The sequence below is a fragment of the Neoarius graeffei genome, chromosome 4, assembly GCF_027579695.1.
Source record: "Neoarius graeffei isolate fNeoGra1 chromosome 4, fNeoGra1.pri, whole genome shotgun sequence".
Classification (NCBI taxonomy): domain Eukaryota; kingdom Metazoa; phylum Chordata; class Actinopteri; order Siluriformes; family Ariidae; genus Neoarius; species Neoarius graeffei.
In genome coordinates this window covers 78,953,248-78,979,601 of record NC_083572.1, presented here as the reverse complement: position 1 = coordinate 78,979,601, position 26,354 = coordinate 78,953,248, and the positions used below count along the sequence as shown (strand labels likewise).

The window sequence follows — 26,354 nt, the reverse complement described above, 5'->3', positions numbered from 1 at the left end:
CATTTGTTTAACTGGGTTCTCTTTATCTACTTTTCGGACTTGGGTGAAAATCTGATGATGTTTTTGATCATATTTATGCAGAAATATAGAAAATTCTAAAGGGTTCACAAACTTTCAAGCACCACTGTATACCATGCACTGACAGGCTTGGGTTGAAATTATGGATTCTATGAGGTGACCAGTATAGTAGTACTATTTTGTGAGAGGTGCAGCCTGGATATACCATGACTGACTTGCACCATATCCATTTTTTTCAATTTTTGACGATACAAGATACATTGCTTAATCAGTGGTGGAACTATTTTAAGTCACGTGAGCCATCCTTGGCCAATCCCTGCACTGGAATTTTTTATTAAGGGATAATATTACATGTACTTTAGGGTGAATAACATACACTATTTGCATACAACATCAGTGAAACTCCTAGGAAAGGTATGTAGTTAGAGTGAAGAAAGTAAGTCTGAACCCATGTTTGAGTTTAAGGCATTTAAACATTATTTTATTCCACTGATATTATATGTTGGGGGTGGCACGGTGGTGTAGTGGTTAGCGCTGTCGCCTCACAGCAAGAAGGTCCTGGGTTCGAGCCCCGTGGCCGGCGAGGGCCTTTCTGTGTGGAGTTTGCATGTTCTCCCCGTGTCCGCATGGGTTTCCTCCGGGTGCTCCGGTTTCCCCCACAGTCCAAAGACATGCAGGTTAGGCTAAATGGTGACTCTAAATTGACCGTAGGTGTGAATGTGAGTGTGAATGGTTGTCTATGTGTCAGCCCTGTGATGACCTGGCGACTTGTCCAGGGTGTACCCCGCCTTTCACCCGTAGTCAGCTGGGATAGGCTCCAGCTTGCCTGCGACCCTGTAGAAGGATAAAGCGGCTAGAGATAATGAGATGAGATGAGATTATATGTTGGGAGAGTGAAGAATAAAAGTCTGGATCTGTCATTGGGGCATTAAGTAATTCTAACCTGTGTGACGTGCTGTGAGTGTTATAAAAGCATAGAAGGCAGAAACCTTTGGCCCAGAAGAAAACTGCTCTAGTCACGTACACAACAGTGGAGACAAGTGTGAATAAGTCCGAAAGAACATGAACATATGAGCGAAAGCATACCATTCTGCTCACTACTGACTGTTTCCCTGAGTGAGGTTACTCAAGAAGCCAGGGTGCTGCTACAGCATGCTCTGTGTGACATAAGACACGAGTATTATGTTTCTAAATCAAGAAATGATGATTTTTTTTTTAAATTGTGGATGTTTCCAGGAACTCAGTATGTTTAAGGCCTGGAAAAAGGTTTTTTTTTTTTTTTTTAAGAATGTATAACCCCCCCCCAAATTCCTTCAATTCCATAGTTTGGCCTGAGAGATAATTATAATTAGAAGACAATTTATGAAGTAGTGAATAAGGCCATAACACAGTGTTGTAGTCAAGTCACGAAACCTCGAGTCCGAGTCCAGTCTCGAGTCCCCAGTGTTCACGTCCGAGTCAAGTCCAAGTCATTAAAGAAAATTTCGAGTCGAGTCCACTATTGCTGCAAGTTGAGTCCGAGAATAAGACTCCAACTGCACTATTTGACGGTGGCTGTTGCTGCCTTTATGTGAAAGCGTCTCTGCTACTGTGCTGGACTAATGTTACTGCTTGACTGCCCCATTTTAGTTAATAGGCTACAGATAAAAAGCTTGTTCATTGCTCAGGAAGCCCCGCCCACTATCAAGAGGGCAAATAACATGAGAGAGGGTTAACACGAGCTAGTTCACCGCTCAGCAAGCCCCGCTATCAACAGAGCAATGAACATCACGTGTCACTTCCTTCTCTGGGTGGAGTCTTACCAAATGACGATTGAAGTTCAAGGTTGTCCCCGTCGTCTCCTTGATAGTTCTTCTGCATATGGAACACACAGCAGTGCATTTTTTCCCACCGCATGAGAAGTCTGTATAAGCAAAGCGGACAATCCTAGGGACATTCTCTCCAGGTCTTTTAGTGTCATTAACGTTAGTTTGTTCCTGAACATGACGTATGAACAGGCGAATGTGCATTCTCTTGCACGAAATTAGTATAGAAATTATTGTAGATATAAATATCTTACAGTATGTCAAATTATTATGGCATGTTACAAAAAATAAAGAAAAAATCCGACTCCTCATCTCCAATTTGAGTCCGAATGCAGTTAATGCACGGGTCTGAGTCCAAGTCATCAGTGCTAAAGTCCAAGTCAAGTCACGAGTTCTTAAAATTAGGGCATGAGTCGGACTCGAGTACTGACGTAACAGTATGATATCATATAATTTCATCTGCTACAAGGCAATAAAGCCTGTTATTTTCTATTTATCCTTTAGACCATAAACATGCCACACCACCCATTTTCTTTTGCCCCATTAACCTGTCCACTCTGTTATCAGTCTTTATTATACTGTATCTCTGATGGCAGATCTCCTTAATTACTTCCATGGGATCCTGCTGAGGAAGTGATGACATTTGTACAGTTCAGTGGACAATTTATTCACCGAGTATATTTCTTGCACACAGATTTGATACGTCTCTGTATTGGGCATGCAATGATACATCGTGCAGTGATGAATTTATCATGATTCAAATTGATGAAGTAAAAAAATGAATTGCGATTATTATCAGTCTGTGTAATCTCTTAGTTTTTCCTCACTGTAATTGTGTTGTTTAGACAGCAGAGAATAACTCATAATAGCAGGAATACACATGACTTCACCTGAGGCAGAAGTAACACAGCTGACATGGTCATTTATAATGTTGAATATTTTTGTCAGTTGAGTACAGAAACCTAAGGCACATATTCAGGTATTGCTCATTTTTGCTGTATTGAAACTGACTATCAAAATTGTATCGAATTAGGATTTTGTGTATATTACATTCTTAATTATGAAATATTTTTTGGAAAACAATTCAAAATAAGGGTTTAAATTTGGAAACTGAGACAGCCATTTGCATTATGTTCATGCAGGTAATTTTAATTTATGTCTGGGGTCGCTATTTGAATAAAGATGAAGTGGCATTACGTCCATTACATATTAGACATTCTACAAGGAAGAAGAGACATTTCAGTCCATCATTTTGAATGCAGGTGTAATGGCTGCTGTTGGAGACAAGGGCCAGATTTATGGCTAGACCTTTGCTCTCTTACTTTTATAAGATGTACTGTAGGACAGTCACAGTTTAATGGACAAGGAAAAGCTCTGCTAGCGTAATCAAAGTTTTCACCTTTGGCAGGATCTTATTTTCTGAACTTTGAGACCAGTTTGAGGCGTGGTGCTTTTATTAATAATAATAGGTTTCAGATTGCTACATCTGTTGACAAAGTCCTGGTGATTCAGTTTTCTTGAAAATGCCAAAGGCAGAAGCAACTTGTTCCATGAACTGTATTAGTTTATATACCAGGCAAATATGTGTAATCCACGGATGATGTACTGTAGATTGCAGTACCTGATATTCCAGTGTCTTTTTTTGATTGATTGATTTATTTCGCAATAGAAACATATAACATGTGAACATATAAATATTGCGGAGGATAACACAAAAAGTAAAAATACTTATTTCCATTGTGGTCCTCGAATAGGTAAACAAAATAGCACCAAATAACATAAAATACAATAATAATACTAATAATAAATCACAATAAATAAAGAGTAATATATCCAAAAAGAGAAAAATAATAATACTGAAAATTTCAATATATTACACAATTTTAACATCAGTAATATATAAAAGCAGACTGACTGTTGACTAGAAGTTGTGACATAAAATTATCTTTAACCATTTTCTTAAAAATACATTTATTTTGAGCAGATCGGGCAGACAGAGGTAGATCATTCCACAATGAAGCACCAGTGAAATAAAAACTATTTTTACTAAAAGGCCCAACATGGGTAATATTAAAAGTATGAATACTATTTCTGGTGCGTGAATTTGTACTATGTTGGAAATTTTCTTTCACATACACAGGAGCATTATTATGAAAAATATTATACACATGTCCTAACTTTAACTGATTGATTTACACGCATATCCACCGGTAACAATCCTACATTTCTAAACTCTTCCACCCCAATATGAGACCTAGGAGGGAGATTCAACATGAACCTGATGACCTTATTTTGAACCACTTGTAATCTGGACTTGGATTTCTTTGTCAGTCCACTGTACCAAGAGGTACAGGCGTAGTCGAAATGACACCGAATCAAAGCTGATACTAAAAGTTTTTTAATGTCTTTGTCAAAATTTTGGGCATTTCTATACAGAAACTTTACTTTATTGGAACATTTAGAAACAATTTTATCTACAATACTATCGCCAGAAAGAGATTTGTCTAAAGTTATGCCTAAATATGTTACACTACGCTTTGATTCAATTTCATTTCCACCACACCTGACCTGTACGGAGTCATGCACACTTAACCGACGCTTAGATGCAAACAAAATTGATTCAGTTTTGCCCAGGTGTAGCGAGAGTTTATCATCAATTAACCACTCTTGCACTGATGCAAGCTCGGTACTGAGGCTCGTCTCTATTCCCGATACAACCTTTCCCGATACGAGAAGTGCCGAGTCATCTGCGTAAAGCAGAAGTTTGCACTTGACTGCGGCAGGCATATCGTTAACATATATCAGAAACAGCAACGGCCCCAGTATCGAACCCTGCGGCACACCACGTTATATTACATTCCTGAGACATAATACCATTTACATCTACAACTTGTTTTCTACCAGATAAATATGATTTGAACCAAATAAAAGATTCTTCACTCATACCAAGGGCTTTGAGCTTATTGAGCAGTATTTCATGATTTACCGTGTCGAAGGCCTTTCGTAGGTCTAACAACACCATACCTGTATAAAAACCCTTGTCACACTGCTGTCTGATATAATCATGAAGGTATATAAGACATGTATCAGTGGAAAAAGTAGAGCGAAAACCTGATTGTAGTTCATACAATAAATTGTTTTGTACAAGATACTCATTTAACTGGTTAAAAACAATGCGCTCAAAAACCTTTGACATGATACACAGTACAGAGACTGGCCTGTAATTACCAACATCTGTCTTACTATTCTTTTTATGCAATGGAACCACTCTGGCTAGTTTGAAATCATCGGGTATTTCTCCCGTGCTTAGTGACAGGTTCACAATACGAGTTATTGGATGAGCAATGATACTAGCACCATCCTTGACAAACCGTGCAGGAATATTATCCATTCCTGTAGCCTTACTAGGACTCATACCCACTAGTACCTTGAGCACCTCATCATATGTGATTCTGTTTAATACAAACACATTTTCAGTTACATTTAGCCTTTCATAATAGGCTTTAACATCTCATCTCATCTCGTTATCTGTAGCCGCTTTATCCTGTTCTACAGGGTCGCAGGCAAGCTGGAGCCTATCCCAGCTGACTACGGGCGAAAGGCAGGGTACACCCTGGACAAGTCGCCAGGTCATCACAGGGCTGACACATAGACACAGACAACCATTCACACTCACATTCACACCTACGGTCAATTTAGAGTCACCAGTTAACCTAACCTGCATGTCTTTGGACTGTGGGGGAAACCGGAGCACCCGGAGGAAACCCACGCGGACACGGGGAGAACATGCAAACTCCACACAGAAAGGCCCTCGCCGGCCACGGGGCTCGAACCCGGACCTTCTTGCTGTGAGGCGATAGCGCTAACCACTACACCACCGTGCCGCCCCAGGCTTTAACATAATCCATTCCAAACCTACCACTGCCCAGGGGCAGTTTTTCTACAAGTTTTGGGGCAATGGTAGTAAAGAATGTATTGAAATGTGTAGCAACTGCTTTCTTGTCAAAATTCAATACATCATTAATATTAAGACCAATATTACATGATTTAGTTTTACATTTTGAAGAAGAGCCTAAAGCTTTCAGAGCTTGCCATAACTTTTTTGGCTTGTTTTGATTTTCATTAACATAGTAATTTGATTTGGCTTTGCTCTTTTTGTAATTAACTTGGTTACGATAAAATAAGTTCATTTGGTGTCGACCAAATGAACTTGTATTACCTCTGCTTACTGAAATCCTCAGTGATGTTTCCTGGTGAACCTGTTGCTTGGTAACTGTCAGGTTAATTTGTGACATCCACTTTTGACTCGAAGATGGTTATTCCCTAGTTTTCTGGAAAAGTCACATGTTATTAGCTTGCATCACTTGATGTGTGTTTGCTTTTCTCTTTAAAAATTGGAAGTACATTAACATGCTTAACATGTGTGTCTGTTTATTGACCAGAACACGCGTGTGGATCCTGAGCAGTATTTCAGCAAACTTGAGCGCATTGGCAAAGGCTCCTTTGGAGAAGTTTACAAAGGAATCAACAACCACACCAAGGAGGTAGTGGCCATTAAGATTATAGATCTAGAGGAGGCAGAGGATGAGATCGAAGACATTCAGCAGGAAATCACAGTTCTCAGCCAGTGCGACAGTCCCTTTGTCACCAAATACTTTGGCTCCTACCTGAAGGTCAGTGGACAGGTTTTTCATATTCAACTGCATATTTGAATAAAACCAATAAGAACTTTATTCAGCTCTGCTGGAGTGAGCACATTCTGTTCGTTCTTTATTCAAATTGCTTTTATTCAGCTTGCACTTTCCCAAAAGAATTTCAGGAGTAACCCATAGCAGCAAAAATCCATACATGTTGTATAAATGTCATTAATGTTGACTTTATTTTATTCAGGAACATTTAAGAGTTATTCCATGAAATTGAGTCGTAAATGAGCTGATAGCCAATGAGGCACGTAGCACCGAGTCGGCTATAAGCCATGTATGATGAGATTGAGTGGAATAACTGTTTTATTCCATCCACATTCACTGGATTTTGAGAAACAGAGCATTTGTATTGTTATTTTTTGCAAATTTGATAAATAAAAACTTTATACAAAACGTCCAACAAAATCATTTTTGCTTAGAATGTAAACAAACCTCATCTCATCTCATCATCTCTAGCTGCTTTATCCTGTTCTACAGGGTCGCAGGCAAGCTGGAGCCTATCCCAGCTGACTACGGGCGAAAGGCGGGGTACACCCTGGACAAGTCGCCAGGTCATCACAGGGCTGACACATAGACACAGACAACCATTCACACTCACATTCACACCTACGGCCAATTTAGAGTCACCAGTTAACCTAACCTGCATGTCTTTGGACTGTGGGGGAAACCGGAGCACCCGGAGGAAACTCACGCGGACACGGGGAGAACATGCAAACTCCACACAGAAAGGCCCTCGCCGGCCATGGGGCTCGAACCCAGGACCTTCTTGCTGTGAGGCGACAGCGCTAACCGCTACACCACCGTGCCGCTCACTATAATAATCATTCTTGAAAAAAAAAAGTATACATTCTTACCATCAAATACTTTTATACCATATTATATATATAAAAAAAAAGTCAAAAGTCCCTTCCCACGCCATGTGGCGCATAGGGCGGCGCCGATCTCCATTTCCGTAGCCCTTGGCCTCTCGCCTATTACATAGCTAGGGTTACAGTGGGGGGCTAGTCCTCTGTTAACTGCGATAGTTTGACTCCCCACTTGAATCTGTATTGCAGCGTGCCTTGCCAGACGGCAGTAGGTACCATTTTTATGACGGTCTTTGGTATGACCCGACCGCAAGTAGAACTTGTGATCTCCTGATCAAGATGCGGATACGCTAGCGCCGGGGATTGCTATAGGCGACCTAGGCAATTGCCTAGAGCGCAAAGTGTGCCCAGGGGTGCCAAGGGCGACCAAAACCCCACCAAAAAGGAGGGATGGAGTTATTGAATGGAGATGTTACCAAGTGCATCAGTGGTGTACAGTGTTTTCAACCACTGTGCTGCCGAACTCTAGTACCGCGGAACACTAGTGTGTCGTGAGAGATCACCAAGTGTACCGTGGAAAATTATAGAATGACTGTATATTGTAAATATTGGCAACAGCGTTTTAGTTTCAGTCAACATTTTCTATTGGTGATGTGCCTTGAGATTTTTTCATTGAAAAAAGTGCGCCCTGGCTCATGAAAGGTTGAAAACCTTTTTTACAACACCTCTGATGCGGCTGGGGATGTAGAAATACGCGCTCCTTACCTCTGCTGTTACACTACCTGTGACAGTAGCTTCTGCTGAAAGAAGCTTTTCAAAATTAAAACTGCTGAAGACATACTTAAGGTCAACAATGAGTCAAGAACGTCTGAATGGGCTTGCTCTGATGAGCATCAACCAAGAGATCTCAAGAGAAATATCATTTGATGATAATATCAAGGAATTTGCCATTAGGAAGACCAGACGAGTCCCATTGTAATGTTACTTCAATAACAAAGTACCCATAATAGCACTTTTGTTTGAAAATACAGCCCATTGATGTCCTAACAGGGTGCTTAAGTTTGCACAATTTAGAATTGTAGAATTTTTTATTCATTTAATTTGTTAATTCTTCAGAGATCACTTAACTTTTAATACCAAAAAAGAAACTAAAAATAATTTCTTGTTTATTGTCCATGCACTACACTTTGAACAGGGTGCAGAAGAGTTTTTGCCCATTATATGGAGATATGTATTGAATTTGTGTGGTCATTTTACTTTGTGACACTATGTGAATAATGATAATAATAACAATAATGAAAAAGATAAAAATGACTTCTTGTTTATTGTCCATGCACCGTACATGGTTTAATAGTAATAGAGTGATTAGATTAAAGTGTTATTTAGACGTTATTAGAGGGATTTTTTCTTGGGGGGGGGCGCCGCCAAAACTCAATCTCGCCTAGGGCAGCCAAAGACCTAGAGCCGGCCCTGGGATATGCTAACCACTAGGCCAACTCACGATATATATATATATATATATATATATATATTTTTTTTTTTTTTTTTTTTTGAGGTTTTGTTTTCAAGTAGAGTTTTTATTTTGTCCTCAGTTGGTTCAGCAACACCATTTTGTTTTTCTCTACTCACGATATGTGAGCTGATATCCTAGTAGTAGAGTAGCCAGTCAGAGTACGCAATTGCTCATATCCAGTGAATGCGGATAGAATAAAACACACAGCTGTGGAGTCAGTTAAGACAAGTGGACAGAAACCTGCTTTGTTCATTCCGAAAGTCAACTTGCTGCTTCCTGTTATCAGAGCCTTTTGTGGTCTAATACAGCAAAACTGCTTTGGCAAAAACATTCAGAAAGCTTAGATGAGTTCATTTTATTATGTGTGTGTTGAATTCCAGTTTTATTTACACTGCATGATATTTTTGACAATACCCATTTAACACACACAAGTGTTCTGGTTGGGGAGAGCTCCCTTTCTGTGCTCTCCTCTCCTTTTAAAGGGCGTGGTCACTGGGGAAGACACACAAACACAGGTTAATCCCCATCAGGTGCAATGATTCCACCACTTACCTTCCCTGACTCCGCCCTCCATTCACAGACCAACGCTTGGCCACGCCCCCGCTGCCACAACTTCCTTCCTCCATTTTTTTTCAGTCGGCGTTAATTGTTCAATCACATTAAAGATGTTGCTGAGTAACATAACCATTGACACACAGTTTCTATTTATTAATAGAATGGATCTCTTATCCAGAGCGACGTACAACATGTGCTGGGGAGTAGTTGGGGGTTAGGCGCCTTGCTCAAGGGCACTTTAGCCATTCCTGCTGGTCTAGGGAGTTAAACCAGTGACCTTTTGGCCCCAAAGCTGCTTCTCTAACCATTAGGCCATGGTTGCCCCTCTGTGTGTATATACAGGGTTAGTCAAAATTATGTTAACACCTAATGTATTATTTTTCTCCTGCAGGTAGACATACGCCATGAGTGACAGATTAAATTATACTGTTGCTCAAAGGTTTTTGTGTGTTGAACATGATGGTGAACAGGTTGAGATCGTCCTGTAAATCATCTTGCACATATGATGTACGTTTTGTGAATAAATGGTTTCTACCATTTAAGTGTTAACATAATTTTGACTAACCCTGTACTTCACTCCATTTGCCTCGCTGATTTTGCTGGAATGCTGGCGGTAAATGAGAGTCGCCTGTAACATTCTTCCAGTTCAGGGAATGTGGAAATGGGAGACAGGCTTGACAACTTCAAGGTGTGTTTTATTTTTCCATTTAAAGTTCACTCTTCTGCAACTTTATTTTGCTCTCTGCACTTTCAGCGCGCGTGTACACGCACGTACACACGCGCCCACATGGTGCTTGTCTCTCTCTCTCTCTCGATTTACCGGTTTCCCTGAATGAACACAGAAGACACGCATAGATAGTTGCCTGGAATCAAACAGGTGAAACTCATCATGTTACCTGCTGGTTTTACCGACTCCTTGCTGCCCACAGCTGACACTTGACCACGCCCTGCTGCCACATCACCATGTACAGTAATAGTCAAAAGTTTAGACACACCTTCTAAGTCAGTGTTCGTTTATTTTTATGAATTAAAAGATGCTTCATGTCTTACAGTAATAGATGTCGTTTCTCTTTACTTAGTTGAGCGGTTCTCTCCAGTTGTAGAATAGGGCTATTTACTGTATTTTTATTACAACCCCAATTCCAAAAAAGTTGGGATGCTGTGTAAACTGTAAATAAAAGCAGAATGCGATAATTTGCAAATCATGGAAACCCTATATTTCATTGAAAATAGTACAAAGACAACAAATCAAATGTTGAAACTGAGAAATTGTTTTTGAGAAAAATATATGCTCGTTTTGAATTTGATGTCAGCAGCATGTTTTAAAAAAAAGTTGGGACGGGGCATGTTTACCACGGTGTTGCATCACCTCTACTTTTAATAATAATAATAAATAATAATAATAAATGGTTTATTAGCATTATCCAAAACAAAGTTTGGCTTTTACAACGCTAGAAATATTGATAACTAAGACAAGACACTACAGAAGAAATAGCCTAGGATATGATAAGTTTTAAAGAAAAAAAATATATTATACACAATTTATTCTTTATATATAGAAGTTTACATACAGTGACGTGAATGTCATTTTGGATATGAACGTCATGGCAATATTTAGGCTTTCAGTAATTTCTTTGAACTGTTCTTTTTCTGTTGCAGAATGATTGTACAGCATACATCTTTAATTAAAAAAAAAACACTAGAATTTGATGCACAAGTTTTAATTTTCTTTGGGTTTTCTGAAATCAACACAGGGTCAAAATTAGACATAGAGCACACCTAATATTTGGGTAAAATGTCTCTTCGCAAGATTCACCCTGACCAGACATTTTTGTTTACCATGAACAAGCAGAATTCTGGCTGGATATTTCATGACTCTTCATGGTAGAATTGGTAGAATTCAATTAAATTTGTTTTTTTCTTGGCATGGACTCGACTTCTAAGCATGGTCCATATATTTTCAATAGGGTTGAAGTCAGGACTTGTTTTAAGCTTAATCTCAGCCTGCTTTATCCTCCACAACCAGCTCTGATGCGTGTTTGGGTTCATTGTCCTGTTGTAACTCCAAAGTCCCAAGTCGTGTTCAAGTTTCTGATGGTTTATGCTGAAGAATTCTGAGATAGTCCTCCTTCTTCATTATTCCATCCACTTTGTGCAGTGAACCAGTTCCAATGGCAGCAAAACAGCCCCAGAGCATGATGATCCTACCACTACCACCAGCTGGTACAGTGTCCCTCTGTACATGGTGGTCATTGTGGCCAAACAACTCAATCTTTGTCTCATCTAACCATACAGCTATCCTCCAGAAGGCTTTTTCTTTGCCCGTGTGGTCAGCTTCAAACTTTAGTTAAGCTTGAAGGTGTCAATTTTGGAGCAGGGGGTTATTTCTTGGATAGCAGCCTCTTAGTCCATGATGATCTGAACTGTAGACAGTGATCCATCAGCTTCCAGTTCATGGCAGGGCTGTGCCATGGTGGTTCCCAGGTTGTTCCTGACCATCCAAACCAATTTCCTTTCAGCTGAGGGTGACAGTTTGGGTTTTCTTGAAGCAAAGTGGCTTGGCAAAGTGACTACACCTCACAATAACTTGCATACAACTGTTTGAACTCATCTTGGAATTTGCAGTTGTTTAGAAATGGCTCCAAGAGACATTCCAGAGTTGTGTATATCTGCGATCCTCTTTCTCAGATCTGCACTGAGCTCCTTGGACTTTCCCATTTTACTGTGTTTTGGTCAATCCAATGAGTGCTGTAAACAAACCCTTTTTATGAAGGCACAGAGAAGCTACCAGCTGTAGTCAATCATGATCACTAACAGGAAGTTAAGAGACCTCGGCCTTGCCAAGATAAGAGACATTTTGGAAGTTTCTGTACCTCTGAATTAATAATCCAAGTGAGCGTATGTAAATTTTTGACCCTGAATGTATAATTTTGACCCTGTGTTGATTTCAGAAAACCCAAAGAAAATTAAAAATTGTGCACCAAATTCTAGTGTTTTTTTAAAATAAAGATGTATGCTGTACAATCATTCTGCCACAGAAAAAGAACAGTTCAAAGAAATTACTGAAAGCCCAAATATTACCATGACATTCATATCGCTGTATGTAAACTTCTGACCACAACGGTACACACACACACACACACACATACACGCATATACTAATCTGAAAAAAAGAAAATAAATAATAAACACAACATGCAGCAACGAAAAATCTAATGATAATTATAATAACATGTAATGCAGCACAGAACTATAAGCATCTGTTATGTGCTCGAGAAAAAAAATGATTTTTTACTACGATTACATCGTTCATTTAGACTGGTGCAGTTTCTAATGTATTTGGGAAGGGAATTAAATATCTTAGATGCGCTGTCTTGAAAAGTACCTGATAGTAATGGCATCTTAAGCTCACTAGATGAGTGGAGAGACCGAGCTGGTACATGTTGTTCTACTTTAAGATAAGAAGGCCAGTGATTTAGAATGCAATCCCTTAAATATTAACTTACACAAATGAAATTCTCTATGCTCCACGATAGGGAGCAGTGTAGTTTAAGGATATGTCTGCAAAATATAATGCTTAGTTACAAAACTCACAGGCAGCTGTAAGTGCTGTAAATGCTTAACAAGATAATCAGGCATGGGATAAGATATGGAATCATTAAAATCCATTTTAGACAAGATAAGAGATTCGACTAACTGTTTCCTTATGTGAAATGGAGCAAAGTTTTGAAGTTTTCTCGGAACAGCTAATGTTCCATAGCAGCTTGAGAGCTTTGAGTTGATATCATTGTTCCACTTCAAATTTTGACGGATCTCAGTTCCAAGGAGACGAGTTGTGAGAATCCTTTCAAGCACTTTTCCATTAACAGAGAGATTGGCTTGGTAGTCATCAAGCTGGTGAGCACATGCAAGTTGTTGAGTAGACAGCACCACATACTTGATTTTCTGTGGGTTTAAGGCAAGGTTGTTGTCGTGAGACTAAGATGACGGCTGATCAAGAGCATGTTGTAATCGCTCCTCACAATCTTCCATGTCACCTGGCTTCGCATGTGCATAAAAAGTGGTATCATCAGCATATTGGTGAGACACAACTGAGTCAAGCTCATCTGAGAGGTCATGGCATTCTGAAATTCTGGTGAAAAGATTTATTGGACACATGCAGAACTGTACAAAAATCTGTTGGCAGTCCCCTTCATATTCCAAAAAAAATAGTAGCTTTTTAGTCCAGACCCTATTAGTCGAGGGGCCCCCGAGTTGTCAGTTCTGCTGCTCACCTTTTGACCAACAGGGAACGGGTTCTTGAACTGGTTCTGTTCATGATTCTTTGAACCTTGGTGCCTGCTAGTGAACCAACCCAAGTTTTCACCAGTTTTGAACGGAACCATTGTAACTAAGGCTGCATCAGTAACGGAGGTCGTTGCACAATTCACAACTGAAGTAAACCGTAATAGCAAGATAGCGGTGTGCATTGATTACCTGTAAGCTTTTATTCTGTGACCACAGGTATTTGTTTTTCATCCATTTTTTTCTGAAGACGTATCCTTTTCCGTTGCGTTCTCCATTGCTGCGCTCTGCTTTGTTCTCCAAACTAATAACCCACCCACTGATGTCATGGTTTGCGCTGGAAAAACCAGCTATATTTTGGTTCCAGCTGGGACCAATTTTTCAGGTTCCAAACCAATTTATTTTTGGCCAAAATGCTCTGAACAGTTCAAGATTTGGTCTGCAAACCAGAACAGAACCCGTTCTATGTTGGTGGAAAAGACTGTAACAGCTCTTGCCTTAGTACCTGCGAGATGACAAAGTAAGTTTGGCTTATTGTCTGGAAAAGATGGTATATCTTTGTGTGTCTTTTAAGAGTTTTACTACAAACAAAATCTTGGTCTTAGGAAGCTCGCTAAATTAAAGATTGGATGGCTGAGTGTGATAATAACAGCAAGTTGTGTACAACTGCAGGACACCAAGCTGTGGATCATCATGGAGTATTTGGGTGGTGGCTCTGCTCTAGACATGGTGAGTATCGATGGCATCCTGATATTTTTGACTGTGCTTACAACATGGAAATAAAAACGACCAAACTATTCATTTACATTTCTTGAGTATCCTGAGGACCAAAGTTTGCATCATGGTATGAGCTCTCTCTGTGTTGTTAGCTAAAGCCAGGACCTCTGGAGGAGGCCTACATCGCCACCATTCTCCGAGAGATCCTTAAAGGACTGCACTACCTCCACTCCGAGAGGAAGATTCACAGGGACATTAAAGGTCAGGACTGAAATGGTCTCAGTTTCACTCTGTAAAAACTTTGCTGAGCATGAAGGTAAACATGCAAAAGCCCAGAAGTTGTGTCAAAGCCACGGAACATGTGCCTTTCTTCTCATCTCATTATCTCTAGCCGCTTTATCCTGTTCGACAGGGTCGCAGGCAAGCTGGAGCCTATCCCAGCTGACTACGGGCGAAAGGCGGGGTACACCCTGGACAAGTCGCCAGGTCATCACAGGGCTTAAATTTATCGTAAGATGCCAAAAATATATCAACAGCAATTGGGAGATGCGGTCCAGCACAAAGCAGATTTACTATTATCACCCTGAATATATTATTTCTTATAGCAGCATGTCCTGAATTGTGATCATCACAGGAAGTTGCATTTCCATTTACACATTTATATTAAAATCTCTTCCGTGATCAAAAGTATCAGTTTATACTTGTATTTAATTCTGTGGAACATAAAAAAAAGTAGCTTCTCATATTACTGGGAAACCAGAAAGCATAAAGTGTTCTGTCCTGAAATCTCAACTATTGTGGAAAGCTTATTGTTACCGTTAAGGTCTGACACCCGAGACTCCTTCCTAAAAATAAACAAATAAAATGAACATCTCCTTACAGAAAACAGAGACGTTTTCTTTGTTAAGTAACACTTGTTTTGCCCTTTATTGGTAGTCTTAAATTATGTGACCATCCATCATACAAGTCCCTGTGAATTAGCTTTTACTATAGAAACAGTAATGATATTAAAACAAGTGCACTGATATCAACCTGTGATTTGAATTACACCTAATGACCAATCAGAATCAAGCATTCAGATGTACTGTGGTATAAGTAAAGGCAGCAGTACAAATACAGTGGTGCTTGAAAGTTTGTGAACCCTTTAGAATTTTCTATGTTTCTACATAAATATGACCTAAAACAACATCAGATTTTCACACAAGTCCTAAAAGTAGATAAAGAGAACCCAATTAAACAAATGAGACAAAATATTATACTTGGTCATTTATTTATTGAGGAAAATGATCCAATATTACATATCTGAGTGGCAAAAGTATATGAACCTTTGCTTTCAGTATCTGGTGTGACCCCCTTGTGCAGCAATAACTGCAACTAAACGTTTCCGGTAACTGTTGATCAGTCCTGCACACCGGCCCCATTCCTCCGTACAGAACAGCTTCAACTCTGGGATGTTGGTGAATTTCCTCACATGAACTGCTCGCTTCAGGTCCTTCCACAACATTTCGATTGGATTAAGGTCAGGACTTTGACTTGGCCATTCCAAAACATTAACTTAATTCTTCTTTAACCATTCTTTGGTAGAATGACTTGTGTGCTTAGGGTCGTTGTCTTGCTGCATGACCCACCCTCTCTAAAGATTCAGTTCATGGACAGATGTCCTGACATTTTCCTTTCGAATTCGCTGGTATAATTCAGAATTCATTGTTCCATCAATGGTGGCAAGCCATCCTGGCCCAAACCATGATACTACCACCACCATGTTTCACAGATGGAATAAGGTTCTTATGCTGGAATGCAGTGTTTTCCTTTCTCCAAACATAACACTTCTCATTTAAACCACAAAGTTCTATTTTGGTCTCATCCATCCCCAAAAGAAAGAAAAGAAAAGAAAGAAAGCACAACTTTATTCATGAAACACTTGTGAAATTCCTCTCTGCATTTAACCCATCTGAAGCAGTGAACACACATGCACGCACACATGAGCAATGAGCACACACACGTACCCAGAGCAGTGGGCAGCCATGCTAACAGCGCCCGGGGAGCAGTTGGGAGTTAGGTGCCTCGCTCAAGGGCACCTCAGCCCAAGGCCATCCCATATTAACCTAACCATGTGTCTTTGGACTGTGGGGGAAACCGGAGCACCCGGAGGAAACCCACACAGACATGGGGAGAACATGCAAACTCCACACAGAAAGGTGTCTGCCGGCCGCTGGACTCGAACCCAGAACCTTCTTGCTGCGAGACGACCGTGCTAACCACTACACCACCGTGCCACCAATGTTTTGTCAAACATTTTTCCAACAGCCTTCTGGCTTGTCCACGTGATCTTTAGCAAACTGCAGACGAGCAGCAATGTTCTTTTTGGAGAGCAGTGGCTTTCTCCTTGCAACCCTGCCATGCACACCATTGTTGTTCAGTGTTCTCCTGATGGTGGACTCATGAACATTAGCCAATGTGAGAGAGGCCTTCAGTTGCTGAGAAGTTACCCTGGGGTCCTTTGTGACCTCGCTGACTATTACACGCCTTGCTCTTGGAGTGATCCTTGTTGGTCAACCACTCCTGGGGAGGGTAACAATGGTCTTGAATTTCCTCCATTTGTACACAATCTGTCTGACTGTGGATTGGTGGAGTCCAAACTCTTTAGAGATGGTTTTGTAACTTTTTCCAGCCTGATGAGCATCAACAATGCTTTTTCTGAGGTCCTCAGAAATCTCCTTTGTTCATGCCATGATACACTTCCACAAACATGTGTTGTGAAGATCAGACTTTGATAGATCCCTGTTCTTTAAATAAAACAGGGTGCCCACTCACACCTGATTGTCATCCCATTGATTGAAAACACCTGACTCTAATTTCACCTTCCAATTAACTGCTAATCCTAGAGGTTCACATACTTTTGCCACTCACAGATATGTAATATTTGATCATTTTCCTTAATAAATAAATGACCGAGCATAATATTTTTGTCTCATTTGTTTAACTGGGTTCTCTTTATTTACTTTTAGGACTTGTGTGAAAATCTGATGTTTTAGGTCATTATTTATGCAGAAATATAGAAAATTCTAAAGCGTTCACAAACTTTCAAGCACCACTGTAGACTTGCTGTGTGTTTGTTCTGATCACCACAAACTTTTTGATCCAAACAGCTGCCAACGTTTTACTATCAGAGCACGGAGAGGTGAAGCTGGCCGACTTTGGTGTGGCAGGTCAGCTAACAGATACACAGATTAAGAGGAACACTTTTGTGGGGACACCATTCTGGATGGCTCCTGAAGTCATTAAGCAGTCTGCATATGATTTTAAGGTACACTTTCCTATGGGGAAACACAAACAAACACACACACGTACTTGTGTTATTAGATTAGATAAAACTTTATTGATCCCTTTGGGAGGGTTCCCTCAGGGAAATTAAGATTCCAGCAGCATCATTACAGATAAACAGAGAAAAGAAATAGAGAAAATTTATTTTAATTTATCTAGATGTATTTACAGATACAAATATAAAAAGAATAAGATAGGGGGAAAGGGGGGGGCGGCGGCAGGAGAGATATTGCACTTTATATTGCACATTGTCCGGTATTGCTTATTGTTAGGGTAGGCTACTGCTCCTTCCCGTCCTCTGTCCTCCTGTTACCCCTCCTCCCCCCAGAAGGGAGTTGTACAGTCTGATGGCGTGAGGGACGAAGGAGTTTTTAAGTCTGTTCGTCCTGCACTTGGGAAGGAGCATTCCGTCACTGAACAGGCTCCTCTGGTTGCTGATGACGGTGTGCAGAGGGTGACTGGCATCGTCCATGATGTTCAATAGTTTGTCCATAGACCTCTTCTCTGCCACCGTCACCAGAGAGTCCAGCTTCATGCCGACCACAGAGCCAGCCCGCCTGATCAGTTTGTCCAGCCTGGATGTGTCCTTCTTGGATGTGCTGCCCCCCCAGCACACCACGGTGTAAAACAGGACACCGTTTATATTAGAATTACAATATCCTTTGTCATTGTAAATAAATACAACGAAATTAAATGCAATCCTCGGTGCAAAAAAAAAGTGCATCTAAAAAGAACTACGAAAATACAAAGATAAACTAATAAATGAATAATTTAAAGTGTTATTTAAAACCCACAGTCATCACTCGCAAACATTCACATCCTATGGTGTGGAGGGCATTGCACGATCCCATATCGTATTATTGAATGTACAGATTTGCTTTATTTAATGCCCTTATGGCACTGGCGTAGAAACTGTTCCTAATCCTCTTTGTCCTGGCTGTAAATGACCTGTAACGTCTGCCTGAAGGCAGCAGTTCAAACACAGCGTGTCCAGGGTGAAATGGGTCCCTGAGAATGTTTTGTGCTTTTTTTTTTTTTTATACTGCGATATTTTATACTGCGATATATGTGTCTTGCAAAAGTATTCATCCCTCTTGGTGTTTGTCCTGCTTTGTCACATTCCAAGCTGGAATTAAAATGGACTTTTGGGGGGTTAGCATCATTTGATTTACACAACATGCCTACCACTTTAAAGGTGCACATTGTTGTTTTATTGTGACACAAACAATAATTCAGATGAAAAAACAGAAATCTGGTGTGTGCATAAGTAAACAGGTCAGAGACAAAGTTGTGGAGAAGTATAGATTAGGGTTGGGCTATAAAAAAATATCACAAACTTTGAATATCCCAGGGAGCACCATTAAATCCATTATAGCAAAATGGAAAGAATGTGGGACCACTACAAACCTGACAAGAGAAGGCCACCCACCAAAACTGACAGACCGAGAAAGGAGGGCATTTTTTTTTTTATTCTTTCTTTATTGAGGGTAGCACTAAATATCTGTAGATAATTTACAGGTGGCTCTCAAAATAAAATCTCAAATCAAAAAAACAATTAATATAAATTAAAAGCAAAGCCTAAATGAAAATTACAATACACATTTATGATTCTTAATCATAGTGTTAAATAAACCCAGACTTGAACAGCTCTATCTCTTTCGGGAGATTTGTTCCATAACTTGGTCACACTGAACATGAAAGTTCTTTCTCCGAATGTTTTATTTATCCTGGGCAGAACTAAATTACTGGTTGCATTTCTAGTACCCCTGGAGTGAATCGAGCTGAATTTGGTAAATTTGTCTGACACATATCTCGGTAATAGACCATTCAATGCTTTAAAAACTATTTTAACCTTCATCAGAGATTAATCAGAGATGCAACAAAGATACCAAAGATAACACTGAAGGAGCTTCAAAGATCCACGGCAGAGATGGGAGTATCTGTCCATAGGACCACTTTAAGCCGTACACTCCACAGAGCAGGGCTTTATGGAAGAGTGGCCAGAAAAAAGCCATTGCTTAAGAAAACACGTTTGGAGTTTGCCCAGCAGCATGTGGCAGACTCCCCAAACACATGGAAAAAGATTCTCTGGTAAAATGAGACTAAAATTTTTGTCCATCATGGGAAATGCCATGTGTGGCACAAATCCATCACCCTGAGAACACCATTCCTACAGTGAAGCATGGTGGTGGCAGCATCATGCTGTGGGGATGTTTTTCATCTGCGGGGACAGGAAAGCTGGTCAGGACTGAAGGAAAGATGGATGGCACTAAATACAGGGCAATTCTGGAGGAAAACCTGTTTGAGTCGGCCAGAGGTTTGAGACTGGGATGAAGGTTCACATACCAGCAGGACAATGACCCTAAACATACTGCTAAAGCTACACTGGAGTGGTTTAAAGGGAAGCATTTAAATGTCTCTGAATGGCCTAATCAAAGCCCAGACCTCAATCCAATTGAGAATCTGTGGCATAACTTGAAGATTGCTGTACACCAACGCAACCCATCTAACTTGAAGGAGTTTGAGCAGTTTTGCCTTGAGGAATGGGCAAAAATCCCAGTGGCTAGATGTGCTAAGCTAATAGAGACATACCCCAAGAGACTTGCAGCTGTAATTGCAGCAAAGGGTGCCTCTACAAAGTATTGACTTTGGGGGTGTGAATACCTAAGCACAGTCCAGATTTCGTTTTTTTCTCCATCTTAATTATTGTTTGTATCACAATAAAACAATTTGCACCTTTAAAGTGGTAGGCATGTTGTGTAAATCAAATGGTGCTAACACTCCAAAAATACATTTTAATTCCAGCTTGTAATGTGACAAAACAGGACAAAACACCAAGGGGGATGAATGCTTTTGCAAGACACGGTGTGTACAGTGGGGAAAAGAAGTATTTGAGCCCTTGCTGATTTTGTTGGTTTACCCACTAAGAAAGACTCGATCAGTCTGTAATATTAATGGTAGGTGTAGTCTAACATGCTGAGACAGAATATCACAAAGAAAATCAAGAAATCGACTTTAAAGAATTTGTATTAATTTATTTGCATTTTATTGAGGAAAATAAGTATTTGAACCCTCTTGCCAAAAGGACTTAGTACTTTGTGGCAAACCCCTTATTAGCAAGCACAGAGGTCAGACGTTTTTTGTAGTTGATGACCAGGTTTCTGCACATATTAGGAGGAATTTTGGTCCACTCTTCTTTGCAAATTACCTCTAAATCATCAAGATTCCGTGGCTGTCGCTTGGCAACTCTGAGCTTCAGCTCTCTCCATAGATTTTCTATAGGATTCAGGTCCGGAGACTGGCTGGGCCACTCCATGACCTTGATATGTTTCTTCTTCAGCCATTCCTTGGTTGCCTTGGCTGTATGCTTTGGGTTATTATCCTGCTGGAAGACCCATCCACGACCCATTTTAAGCTTCCTGGCAGAGGGAAGGAGGTTTTCACTTAGGATTTTACGGTACATGGCTCCGTCCATCCTCCCATTGATACGGTGAAGTAGCCCTGTGCAGAAAAACACCCCTAAAGCATAATGTTACCACCTCCATGCTTGACAGTGGGGATGGTGTTCTTGGGGTCATAAGCAGCATGTCTCTCCCTCCAGACACGACGGGTTGAATTGATGCCAAAGAGCTCAATTTTGGTCTCATCTGACCATAACACCTTCTCCCAGTCACTCTCCAAGTCATTCAGATGTTCACTGGCAAAGTTCAGGCGGGCCTGCACATGTGCTTTCTTAAGCAGGGGTACTTTGCGAGCACTGCAAGATGTTAGACCATTGCGGTGTAAAGTGTTACCAACTGTTTGCTTGGTGACTGTGATCCCAGCTGCTTTAAGATCATCCACTAACTCTGCCCGTGTTGTATTAGGTCTATTTCTCACCGTTCTCATGATCCTGGAAACCCCACGAGGTGAGATCTTGTTTGGAGCCCCAGACCTAGGTCGATTGATGATCATGTTGTGAGTCTTGTACTTGCGCACAATTGCACCAACAGTTGTCACCTTAACGCCCAGCTTCTTGCTAATGGCTTTGTAGCCCATACTGGTCTTGTGCAGGTCTACAATCTTCTCCCTTAAATCCACAGAAAGCTCTTTAGTCTTTCCCATGTTGGAGAGTTTGGAGTCTGACAAACTGATTGATTCTGTGGCCAGATGGCTTTTATACAAGTCATTAGTAATATCAGGTGTCTTCAATTTAGGTGACAAGGTAATTTGGAGAGTCTAACTTGTCTGTATTAACAAGAACTCTTGATGGTTACTAGGGGATCAAATACTTCTTTTTCTCAATAAAATACAAATAAATTAATATCGATATTTAAAAGTTATTTTCTGGATTTTCTTTTTGATATTCTGTCTCCACATGTTAGAATACACCTACCATTAAAATTACAGACTGATCAAGTCTTTCTTAGTGGGTAAACCAACAAAATCAGCAAGGGATCAAATACTTGTTTTCCCCACTGTATATACAGTGTTTTTTATATACACATACACACACTTTGGTCCACTGGGTGTCAAGTTTAGGTCGACAATTCATGTTACAAATCAACGTCAAGTACCACATGCTTTCTCTTCACTTGTGTAAATGATCCTGATGATGAAATATTTAGAAAGGAACAGATGGCAGTTACACAAAATGTTATGTTGTCTCTCATTCTCCTTTGTATTTTTACTTTCTCTTCTTTCCAGGCTGACATCTGGTCATTGGGTATCACAGCCATCGAGCTGGCTAAAGGAGAACCCCCAAACTCAGACCTGCATCCCATGAGAGTTCTGTTCCTCATACCCAAGAACAACCCACCCACTCTAGAGGGCAACCACAGCAAGGCCTTTAAGGAGTTTGTGGAAGCGTGTCTTAACAAAGACCCACGGTTTGTGAGTGTCCCTGCTTTAAAAAAAAAAAGATTGGAAACGACAGTACCAGCCAAAAAAAGTTTGTACACACCTACCATAGGTTTTTCTGTATTTGGACTATTTTCTACATTGTGTGAAGACATCAAAACTATGAAATAATACCTGGAACATATGGCATTATGTGCTAAAAAAAAAAAGTGTTGAAAAACAACATATTCTTCATATTTTAGTCTTCAAAATATCCACTGTTTACTTTAATGATGCTTTGCACACTATCTTAACCAGCTTCATGAGGTCGTCACCTGGAATGCTTTTCAATTAACAGGTGCCTCGTCAAAAGTTAATTAGTGCAATTTCTTGCCTTCTTAATGTGTTTGAGATCAAACAGTAAATAATAAAAACACAGTAAATAGCCCTGTTCCACAACTGTAGTAATCCATATTATGTCAAGAACCGCTAAGTAAAGAGAAACAGCATCCATCAATACTTCAAGACATGGAGTGTTTTTTTTTTTTAATGAATAAAAATAAAGAAAAAACATTTAATAAGAAGGTGTCCAAACTTTTGACTGTACCAGTGTACAAACAGACACACAATGACAAAAGTCATAAAACTCTGGACTTAACCAGAATGTTAATTTCATTTCAACAGTGTTTGCTCATTTTCCATCTTTACGTACCTTTTCATCTATTTGTGCTAACACTACTTACTACATGTTGCTGTCATTTGATAAGAGTATCACTGATCATCTCTTCAGAGACCAACAGCCAAAGAGCTGCTTAAGCATAAATTCATCACTCGCTACACCAGGAAAACATCCTACTTAGCAGAGCTGATCGACCGTTACCGCCGCTGGAAATCTGAGGGCCATGGGGACCAGGAGTCCAACTCCGATGACTCTGACATGTATGAGAACACAATACATAATTTTACTGATTGCTATACTGGTGTGTAGTTCTTAACGTAACCTGCATGCGTGTGTCAGGGAGGGCGAGGACTATGTAGCAGATCTGAGTCCGAGGTGGACGTTCCCTCCCACCGTAAGACCCAGTTCCATGAACAAACTTCAGAGAGGGAATAACAATGCAGAGAGTAAGGTAGGTGTGTGTACATTCATTTCCACTGTTTCCCAGGATTGGTGGATGTTGTGTGGTTGCAGGGGGCACAGAGTGGAGACAGTGTTCAGCCTGGACATTATTATTCATATATTGCTTGTTAAATTTAAAGGTAGACTACCTTTCAGATTTTTCAAGTGTAGGTCATAAAAAGAATTTCCCCTGACAGCCAATTATTTTTGGTTCGTGGACCAAAAGCTACTAAATTCGAATCAGACTTCCAATTTTATCAGTTTTCTTAAAAAAAAGAACAATTAATGAATTAAGGGCCATGTGGCCCTAAATTCTCCACTATGTTTTCCTGCTTCACCATGACCCAATTCAAGATACTACGTCATGCATCGCGTGGTGGGCTTTCCCTGTTCATGCAAGGCATTGTGGGATACAAATATGAAACAGGAGAGAAAATGGAGGACGTGAGTGTGCGAATGAAATGTGAAAGACCGACTACAGTAATGGAAAGCGAGAAGAAAAGACTTTGTTGCAAAGGAAAGGCAACGCAGGACCAAACTAATAAATATTGGCGGTCAGCGAGCACCTCGGTGTGATCAGCTGTTCGTTTAACAACAAAATGATGTAACGGTCAGTGCACAGTCAAAGTAAACTTGCGCATGCGCACACGGACTTCCTCTGTCTGCGTGACTGCGCGACGCGAGCGATTTCATGCACATTATTTGCTCGGGAATCCCCTCAAATTAAATAACTTCCCAGCCACAGAATGGCCTGATATTGTGTGAGATATTACAGAAATAAACATCTATCACAATGACCAAATTTCAGAGAGAACTAAATTTCACCGATTTTATGAAATCGAAAGGCCGTCTAGCTTTAAGATAATATTAAGTATGACAAATGTACAAGATGTAGTACATTATTTGTGCTCCATTTGCTTTTTGAGTTCTTGTGTTAATAAAGTTGGTTTATTTTTACTCCTCTTAGGAAACCGTTTTCTCAATTTGATGTACTTCAGTTGGGGTTGAGTAATATGACAGAAATCTCATTATGATTCTCAAATAAGTTTGTACAATACAGGTTACCATACATACACACAAACTTGATAATTTCCCAGCAGTACAGTACTGGGGGAAAAAAAAGAAAATGCTGTCCCATGATACTTTATTTAATGATGTTGACAAAAATGAGTTGCTTTTTATTTTTTGAAATTAAAAACACTATTTCGAAAAAATAAATGCAAACTCTGCATGTTTAACACCTAATTATTAGCATCAAATCACCTGTTTTTATAAGTAGTAAAAATTTGTATTTGATAAAATAAATACATATAAAATGTACCGTATTTTCCGGACTATACGTCGCTCCGGAGTTTAAGTCGCATCAGCCAAAAAAATGCATTATGAAGACGAAAAAAACATATATATGTTGCACCGGACTATAAGTCGCACTTTTTTGAAGGGTTATTCTATCCATAGAATCTGTGATTGTATCTGATAAGCGGCGCGTGGTTACTGCGCGACTGCATTGTTTATTTAATAAACGAACAGCTGAGCAGTGATAACGCACCCTTTGCCCTGTAAGTAGCCTAGTCTGATTATTTTAAATATCTACTACTATCTTTAATACTATCACTATCGTTATTACTAATAGCCTATATTATTATTATTATAACTAATATTAGTAGCCTATTACTGATGCATTAATCAGTTTGCTTTTAGAATATTTTTACCGGTAGGGCTTATTATCGCCCCATGGCTCTTTCATCTGTGTTATTAAAGCTGTAGTCATCATCGAGGAGTGTCATTCTTCATTTTTGTCGAATTTTATTTCATCAAATCAGAGGTCAAGTAGGCTATAGGTATATCATCTCCAAAGACAGGTACGGTAGTAAAAACAACCGTCTAGTGGAAAAAAAAAAAAAAACCGCTTTTAAATCCCCTACTTAAATCCTTAAAATGAGTCATTTAACTCATGTCTTGTGTGATCTGATCTCCAATGGTGAAATAAACCGGTTGTGATGAGTACAGTCTGTTATTTTAGAAGATAAATGTAATATATAATTTAATATATAGACTAATAAAAATTAATATTTTATAATATAATATCACGACATATTACTGTCTGTAACTGTTTGTCACTAAAGCGTTTTCTAAGATCATAATGTCTGATATTATTATTATTTTACACACACAATAAGCACATGTGCGTAAAGTTTTATAGTAAACCATCCCCTGCCTTTTTTTTTTTTTTTGAGTCGCCGGACCCACCCACCTCCCGCGTTCCGGGACCTCCCACTTCACAAATTAAGCACTGCCTAAAATCACTACATAACTTATTTAAATAACTATAGGCCTATCATTAATAATAAAACACAGGTCAATCAAGTTTATCAAGCTGATGATTTCACTCCAAATCAGCAAATCCATTGAATTCCTCATCCTCGGTGTCGCTTCTGAACAACTCTGCCAACTCCAGCGGCAGATGAAGCGCCGTTTCCTCTTCTTCTGCGTGGCTGTCGTCAGACTCAGCATCAGCTCCAGTTATTCCGCGGTGAAAAAAAACAAAAACAAAACATATATACGTCGCACCGGAGTACAAGTCGCATGGCCAGCCGAACCATGAAAAAAAGTGCGACTTATAGTCCGAAAAATACGGTAATAAGATATCCTATGTCAAAAAATTGAATTGGGACATGATCATGTCAATAT

At 39.8% G+C, this 26,354-nt stretch overlaps 1 protein-coding gene across 1 annotated transcript in view; it reads left to right on the top strand.

Annotated features, from left to right (window-relative positions):
• stk25a (serine/threonine kinase 25a) overlaps positions 1–26,354 on the top strand; it is a 43,644-nt gene that overhangs the window by 4,936 nt on the left and 12,354 nt on the right. Inside the window, exons 2-8 of the mRNA XM_060919765.1 lie at positions 6,266–6,496; positions 14,357–14,413; positions 14,554–14,662; positions 17,551–17,708; positions 22,412–22,597; positions 23,334–23,482; positions 23,562–23,673. Of these exons, the coding sequence (XP_060775748.1) occupies positions 6,266–6,496; positions 14,357–14,413; positions 14,554–14,662; positions 17,551–17,708; positions 22,412–22,597; positions 23,334–23,482; positions 23,562–23,673 (1,002 nt within the window). The remainder of the gene's footprint in view (positions 1–6,265; positions 6,497–14,356; positions 14,414–14,553; positions 14,663–17,550; positions 17,709–22,411; positions 22,598–23,333; positions 23,483–23,561; positions 23,674–26,354) is intronic.